The sequence below is a fragment of the Centrocercus urophasianus genome, unplaced genomic scaffold (genome assembly GCF_019232065.1).
Source record: "Centrocercus urophasianus isolate 14NV4802_14NV808 unplaced genomic scaffold, USGS_Curo_1.0 seq_19, whole genome shotgun sequence".
In the NCBI taxonomy this organism is placed as follows: domain Eukaryota; kingdom Metazoa; phylum Chordata; class Aves; order Galliformes; family Phasianidae; genus Centrocercus; species Centrocercus urophasianus.
Window position 1 is genome coordinate 4,173,186 of NW_024884744.1, and position 7,975 is coordinate 4,181,160.

The 7,975-nt window shown below is 43.7% G+C and overlaps 1 protein-coding gene across 1 annotated transcript; it reads right to left on the reverse strand.

The window, feature by feature from the left end:
• Positions 1 to 2,288: 2,288 nt before the first annotated feature.
• Positions 2,289 to 4,288, reverse strand: RPL22L1 (ribosomal protein L22 like 1). The gene is made up of 4 exons (XM_042820833.1): positions 4,210 to 4,288; positions 3,904 to 3,996; positions 3,332 to 3,453; positions 2,289 to 2,537 (listed from the first exon to the last, which is right to left on the reverse strand). Exons 1-4 carry the CDS (start codon positions 4,216 to 4,218, stop codon positions 2,393 to 2,395), a joined length of 369 nt encoding a protein of 122 aa, XP_042676767.1. The 5' UTR covers positions 4,219 to 4,288; the 3' UTR covers positions 2,289 to 2,392.
• Positions 4,289 to 7,975: the final 3,687 nt, after the last annotated feature.

Below are 7,975 nucleotides of genomic sequence, written 5' to 3' on the forward strand. Positions count from 1 at the left end.
ATGCGTGATAAAGTTGATTTCTGGTAATTTTAGGCCTAGGGAGCAAGCAGGCAGAAAGCGTGTGGTTTTGGTTTTAGTTTTTTAATTGCAGTCAGTGAGGTTCTGCTGCACTAGAGATGAGAGAGAACTGGTGGTGCAGAAAAAGCTCTCTATGCTCACAACAAATAGCTGATGCAGATCTGCTACGTCTGCTCTGGTAACAGCTGCTGAGCTTGTTGTCTAAGAAAAAGCACTTCATTATTTTTTTATTTGCCAGACATCACAATTCTCCATGTGTGGGAGGTCTCTCCTAAACCAATTTTGTTTGGAAAAGCCTAGCAGAAATGGTTATAAAGAAACGAGAGGGGAAAACCTCTATTGAGAAAGGAATGGAGATAAAAATAATATGTATATTATATAAGCATATGGTTATGTAGCCTATGCATTTATATGAATGTTTAATTTCAACTGAATGTAAAACTTACTGTGCTGTTCTGCTCTCAAGATTAAGCTGTGGATTAAAAAAAATAAATAAAGAAAAAGGGGGGGAAGGGAGGGGGGAAGAAACAACTGACCCCAAAGGTCCATGTGATTCTTATCTGGATAATTTAATTAATTTCCTCATGTAAACAAGGACTGGCTGATTTCCACCCTCCACCTGCATTACCCCAGCTCTGTTGCCACGAAATGGTTGATGTTATGAAACAATCCCCACTGTTCAGGTTTTCCTGATGTTCTCTTCTTGTCTGTGTGCTGCAGCTATTTCTTCCTGTGAAGCCCACGGAAGGAATGGGTTTCCTGGGCTCCATCCTTGCTCCAGATAAGCACAGAGAGCACTGCTGCTCACAGTAGCACTTTTCCTCCAGACCCAGCTGTGCTTTGCTGAAATCCCAGCCCTTGTTTCCCCAGTGCTTGTTGAATGATGCTGTCTGTTAGGCTGCGTAACAGCACATGACACTGCATTAACAGGAAGGAGAGAGATAACAAGGTAGCACAGCCCTATTAACTTTTTGATTTTTGTTTCTAGTTGTTACATTTAATCAGGATGGTTTTGTTGTGTCAGCCTCATTCAAAGGATGCACTGCCACATAAAAGGGCAATTCTGAAAAAAAAAATAGATGGGGATGCATTTTGAAATACAACTTACCCAGGTTTTGTTTTGTTTTGCTTAACTCTGTGTTGCAAATAACATGTGGTTATTTCGTATGGGTTTTTTTTCTTTTTTCTCCAATTTCTTGCAGCTTGATACAAAAAAACCATGCTGCTGGTTGAATGCATGACCAACTTTCAAGCCTGTAACCACCTTACATAAGCACTAGCTGCTCTTTGGATTTCCAGCAAAAAAACCCTTGATTGAAAATCAGCAGAGGGTCAGGTGAAACAGGGGAAATGGCTCCAGTTGCCTGGCCTGCAGCTCAAGGGCAGCTACCCATGCCGTTTCACACTGATCCAGGTTGAGGTCTGCATCTACTCAACACAAACCTCAAGAGCAGCGTCTGGCAGCTGGCAGCCTCAGGACACCCCAGCTTGTGGCATTTTCTGACCATAACCACCTTTGATAAATAAAATCCAAAGCAGCAGGCTGGCTCTCTTACCTCTGCTGGTTCTGAAACAGAAAAATGAAACATATGGGCACAACAGCAATTACTCAAGCAGCTGTTCAATTGCTGCATCCTCTTATCTCCTGTTAAGAGCAGCTGTTCAAACAAATTGGAAAATAACAAGAGACAAGCTTCCATGTGCCTTGGGGTCTCACTTATCACCCCCTCTGTACTGTTTGTTTAGATTTAGGTAGCATGAGAGGAGAGGTCATGGCTGGTAAAGCATTGCTTTGTGCTTTGGCAACTCTCAAGCCTGTCATAAAACTTGCCAGCAAAAGTAGTGCTGAAATAAATAATCAAAAATCCATAAGGAAATGTTTCAGCTTAAACTAGCAGCTTTCTTCAAGCAGAAAATCTGTGTTGTAGCCTACATGCACCCCTGTTATAAACTAAGCTGCACTGCAGATTCCACAGTGTTAACTCCATCTAAATACCCAATTCTGGCTTTACATGCTTAAAGCCCACTCTACGTGGCTGTTCCAAAGGAAGCAGCTGCCTTCATGCAGCCTGAGTGCACCCTTTAACACTGTAAATGTCCCAGAATTTTGCTGGCTGAGGGGCTTAGTTCTGCTTTCCTACCTGGCCTTTTACTGATGTCATGTTGAACAGCTCCAATTTCTAGCAAATAAAACTGCAAATCAAATGATTCTCTATTACTTACATTAATTACAATTTAAAGAAAAAAAAAGAGCTTGAAAACAAACCACACTCTGTCAAACAGAGTACAAAATCTTTATTCACCAATAAGTTAACTGTTCTCATAAATAGATGTTCCTTTTGTACGCTGTACTGAGCATAAAGCTAAGCTTCTATTACTCTTCAGAGTCTGATCCTTCTTCATCTTGACTGATCTGGAAGTAGCGTAGCTCATACGTCTCTTTGTCAGATGCAACAACACGAAGCCAGTCACGAAGGTTGTTCTTCTTGAGGTACTTCTTGGTGAGGTACTTTAGGTACCTTACAAACAATAATTATACATTAGAATTTTTGCCATTTAACATTCCTATGCCTGTACTCCACTCGTGCCGTGGCTCTAACAGGGGAACAGTGTGACTTCTATATGCTGAATTTTCCAAGGGGTGATTCTACTTACTGCATTAACTATAGCAAGAAATCACAAAGTATCGTGTGTAACAGCTAACAAGCCTATATTTTCATTCCTGATACGTAAGACCTTATTTGGTGCTTCTTGACTGCATAGCTCAGTGCCAGTACCTCCAGAGCCACTTCTCTCTGCTCTTAACCTTGTTCTTACACAGCAGATATTGGCACACCTATATCAGAAAAGTGAAAGGAGGGCTGGGGGAGGAACTGCACCCAGCTCCATGCACTGATCTACTGCATGCTCCAAAAACTAACTGTTGGAAAGCTTCAGCTGGCTTCTCTTGCCATATGTGTACACATATATTTTAATATAACTATTTAAGTAATAAAGCAGCCACTCATGATATGAATGCAGCCACAACTTTAAAAAGCATATTTCCTTGATATATTTCCAACAAGCTACATAAACGTTTCTGTACTATCCTATCTGTATTAGAAGGAACATTAAGTTTTGTCCTTTAAGAAGACTTTTTTTTTTAATATCTAATCCTGTAAATCTGTTTGAATTGTGTATCTTGCTAATATTAACACGCACTACAAAATATCAGCTATTTACTAGTATATATTAAATCTGCCATATTCAATTTACTTATCACTTTTCAAACCCCACTACTCGGTAAATACAATGAAAAGAAATCCAGTCAGACCTTTTAGAAAACTGCTTCTCAGATGTCACTGTGATTTTGTTCTTCAAACGTTCAATGTGAACAGTGTTCCCCAAGTTTCCAGTTTTCCCGTTGACCTTAACCTTCTCCTTTAGGAACTGTTCCTGTTTCGACATCGGAGAAGAAATAGAACACTAGGGAAGGGCACCCTAGGTATGAACTAGGGAAGGGACCCTAGTCATGGAGCAACATTAAATACCACTCATTGCCACCACTAAGCATCTGCAATGCTGTAAGACTTCCCAGCGTGCAATTAATTAAAGTGACACAATCACAGAAGCGTTTGAGCTGGGAAGGGCCTTTAAAGGCCACCTGGTCCAGCGCCTTGCAGTGAGCAGGAACACCCACAGCTCCAGGATGCACTACCAGCCTGGGGTAGGTAGGGACAGGGCACCCGTCTTATCATTTATACAAGATATTTAAGCCCAGGAAACGTTCAGGAACTGCTGTCGAATTAAAAAGCAGCTGCTGTTGTTCACATTGTGGTTTATCAAAGGCAGGCAGGCTGCCGTACCGCACCGAGCGCTGCCAGCACGCACACGGCCACCACTTACAAAGTTCCCGGAATCAAAGATTCCATCTTCAACAGGATGAGTCAGGTCGAGGCAAAACTTCCACGTCGCCTTCTTAGACTTCCTATCTTTTTGCTAAAAGCGACACGGCAACGACACCAGCGTTAGCTCCGCACCACAAGGGGGCTGTTCGCCCGGCCACCCCCCGCCCCTCGGCGCCACAAGACGGCAGGGGGAGTCGCACTGTCATCCGGACGGCGGCCCCACTGCAGCCGGCTCCTCCCTGGCATAGGGCCGCTCCCCACCCGCCCCGGTTGCCCGGACATCGGCCGCCCCGCCCGCACTCACCGGCCCCATGCTGCCGCAGCGACGCGCCCGCAGAAAGGAAGAGGCCGAGCACACGCCGCGCTCTTATAGCCGGTCGGACGTCATGACGCATGCGCACGTGTGACGTCATGGCGCACGCGCGTGGCAGAGCGGCGCGCCTGCGCGGCCAGAAGGTGCCGGAATGGCGGGCAGGGCCTCGGCTCCCTGAGGCGTCGTCCCTCCCGCCCTCCCCCAAGGACGAGTCATAGGCGGCAGCGGAGCGAGTCACCTCTTTATTTGCTCTAATTAATTGTCATTAGGAACGAAAGCAATTCTCTTCCTCGTACAATTCTAGGCCGAGCGGCTCTAGCGCTGAAGTGTTCCTCGTAAAAAGCACGGGGTTGGCCCGCAGGCACAGAGCGAGCGCTGACTGCAAAGCGACAGGAGGCCCAAACCCCCCCACAGGACCACGGCACCACAGCGTCACAGCGCCCCGGCAGCCCCGTCACCCCGAGCATCGCCCCGCTGCCCCCCGCACTGAGACCTTGATAACTTCTGGAGCAAAGCACACAACGACCGCTTTCAGCTCATCGTGGGTGTGATGTGAAACAGCAATGCACCTTCTCAAGCATACAGACAGCCCCCTGCCTGCAGCTGCCTGGGGCACAGCTGAGGGAATGGCACTGCCGTGCTGGGGGGCCTCTCCTCCCTAGACAGGGAACGGGGCTTCCAGTGACACAGAGCCAACATTCAGACCAACACAGCAGCTCTCTGCTTGCAGAAGTTACTCCCACAGGCACCAGAGCTCACCTGTGCCTTCCGTAACTTGCGTGTGAGATATGCAACATAGCCTTAAGGTCGTCTGATCCTGACGTTTAATTCTACAGTAACAAACTACATTCTAATCACTCAAGCAAAAAAAAAAAAAAAAAAAAAAAAGTGGGATTTATTTAATTCTGAATTCTGTAAGAGTTACCTGCAGTAACCATAAGAGTTACAACTGTCAACAAGTTTGACTTCTTTACAGATCCGGTAAAATTACCTGTATTGTGAAGCTACAGACTGTGCCCAGTTTGTGGGTACATCATGGGTTAGAAAAACCTGCGAGAGGCTTGAAAGCAGTTACATTAAAACAGTGAAATTCAGCTAACTTCTTAAAAACAAAACAAAACAAAACAGCCCTGAGAACATGGCTCAACTAGCAGGAGCCTAGTTGAAAAACCACCATTAGAAGCAACAAGTTGAAGGATCTGTTGAAATCTTGAAGTATTACATGCCAACATTGGAGGCAGGAAATACTGCAGTCTTTCCAATTCTGTAAAGTAGTATGAGAAACTCAATGAATTGGAGCCATAAAAAAATGCATTGTTTGGAGTGGAAATACTTGTCTTTACCTCCTAGTCATCACAGCCTTTATTTTAAGCAATTGTATGAGCTATCCAGAAGCTTAGCTTTCTAATTTTGATACAATTTCTTTGAGTGTTAAAGACAATACTACAAAACAAGTAGTCGGGTGATGTTTGTTTTAAACTAACGCTACAAAATAGGAGTTTTCCTAAGCATTTGCTTAGAGATCTTAAAAATATGAATCTATATGGACTACTGATAACAAAGTTGTTGCAAATTATTCTGACAGTATACTGAAACATCTTACCTTGGAAAAAGTGTCTCAAAGACTTGTTCTAATTTAGAAGCAACTTTCACCTTTACTAAAACTTGGAGATTATGCTTAAGACTCATGCTTATGTATTATTACCTATGGGAAACTTCATGCACGACGAGGCAATGCTATGCACTTCCACTGTGTTCGAAGTGCTTCACAAAAGACAACTATGTATATAAGAACAAACCTATTCTGAAGTACTGAATCATTTAGGTCTTGCAGAACTGAAGGTTGCAATAGGACATCCTTAAGCCCCAAGGAGGGTTCTTCCAGCAAGCTGGAGGTCATAAAATCTTGATCTTTAGATTGCCTTAGTACCTGAAAACTTCAGTCAGGCCAGGATCCCACTTGTAAAAACAGGATGGAAACATCCCCTGTCCTCGAGAACTTACAGTCTTAGTAAATACTTGGACTGTTGGGCCAGTGGCATCGAACACCTGTCTTACAACAAGGGTTTGGGGGGGACTGACAGGCACCAGAAAGCAGACTGAAACCCTACCAGAACAACAAATCCAAGTCTTGTAGATTTCAAGCATTTTAGAAAGCTTTCACAGTGATGACTCCCCATTGGGCTGCTGATCACACAGATCAGCTTGCTGTTAAGACTATGATCAGTGGTTTCAGTCACCTTCAACCCCGACAAAGCCTGTCCCTTAGGTACTGGTATGGAGAGGCAGGAAAGGACACAGTGCAGAGCTGCTTCTGCTGTTAGCATGCCCTTAAAAACCTTTCTGAAGCATTTCAGTAGCTTGGATCTACAGCTTTTAGAAAAGCTCCATCATTTCAGTCAAGGAGCTGTTCAGAGCTCACCTGCAACGTGCACTGTACTAGGTAAGAGCATGCAGCAGTATCCCACTTCTGCCATGTGTCCCAGGTAACTGTGCTTTATTACCAGAGTATATTTATTGCTGTCTTTACCTTCACTGTACTGCTCTCCACCATGAGAAGTCTATAAAGAACATGCTTTTGCCCACTACATTAGACTTCCAAAATTTGCTAAGCCCCACCACAGCATGTACAAGGGCAGTTCAGGATAGCTGCTGTGAGCCCTTTTGGGATTAGAGAGTACAAGTTGGAAACACTTTAAGCAGTAAGCAGCAGCGTTAAGTCTGACTCTCATTGCCAACAGCTTGAATTGTGCAGGTCGCCTGACACAGCACACTGGGTGTTCACAAGTTGTCCTACATCAGCCGATAGCTGCTGAAACTTAAGGCAAGTCCATGAAATGTTTCACCCACTGTGAGGAGAGATTGAGCCATGGGCTACGAAGTTTCCCACCTATGAAGAGTCTTTAAGTGTCTGACTTCAAGTTGAGTGCTATAATCAAGAGTAAGCTAGCTAGTTATCCTCTCATGTAAGAGACCTCATGTTCTGTAAAGCTTTGTGTTTGCCTATTAAGCTACTGAATAGTTAGAGGCATGCACGTGTGTTTCAACGACTCCCAACCCCTTTGGATAGGAGCTGACTTTTTCAGCTAATTACTTTCTATAGTTAAGCCATGGTTGTTCAGTATTGTTTGTCAAGTCCGTATTTTGAAAATACAATAGTTCAATTAAAAGAAATCCAACACCACACATGCATTTAGGTTAGGCTCAATGCTACAATTCGTCCCACTTTTGGAAAAAACACGTGGTCCTTGCGCTACAAAAATACAGTCTGAACCTGAAGATTGAAACCTAAAGCTGGAAGCACTGCAACAGATTCCCGCGGAGTTTGTCACCCTTTTATAGTTTCAGATAAATACAACAAAGGAGAGCAACTGAACTGTGGTTTTTTTTCTTTTTTTTTTTTTTTTCTTTAAGTCTGACAAAGGCCTCGAGTGAAAGTCTATAGCTTTAGCATCCATTCTCACCTTGACCTATCTATGTCTCATCTACTCAAAACTCAACTGCCTGCCTAAACCACAGGTAGGCTTTGACACCATTTTAACGTTACAATAAGCCAACAAGTTGGCAAAAAAGAATACAGAGGTAATACAGTTAAGTTGCACATGGCCACTGGGGCTTGGTCAAGCCAGCTGGCATTTTTGATCACTTGAGTTTCTTGGTCTAAAATTTGTGATTGGTACCTACAGTTCTGCAAGAGTCCCAATCCACAAAATATTTAAGATTAAAAAAAAAAAAAAAAAAAAAAAAAAAAAAAAAA

Excerpts from the sequence above, each read along its gene's own strand:
- RPL22L1 (XM_042820833.1), bottom strand. Across the intron at positions 3,454-3,903 it reads TCTTTGATTCCGGGAACTTT|GAACAGTTCCTAAAGGAGAA; the intron begins GTAAGTGGTGGC and ends ATGTCGAAACAG. Across the intron at positions 2,538-3,331 it reads GAGAAGCAGTTTTCTAAAAG|GTACCTAAAGTACCTCACCA; the intron begins GTCTGACTGGAT and ends ATTGTTTGTAAG.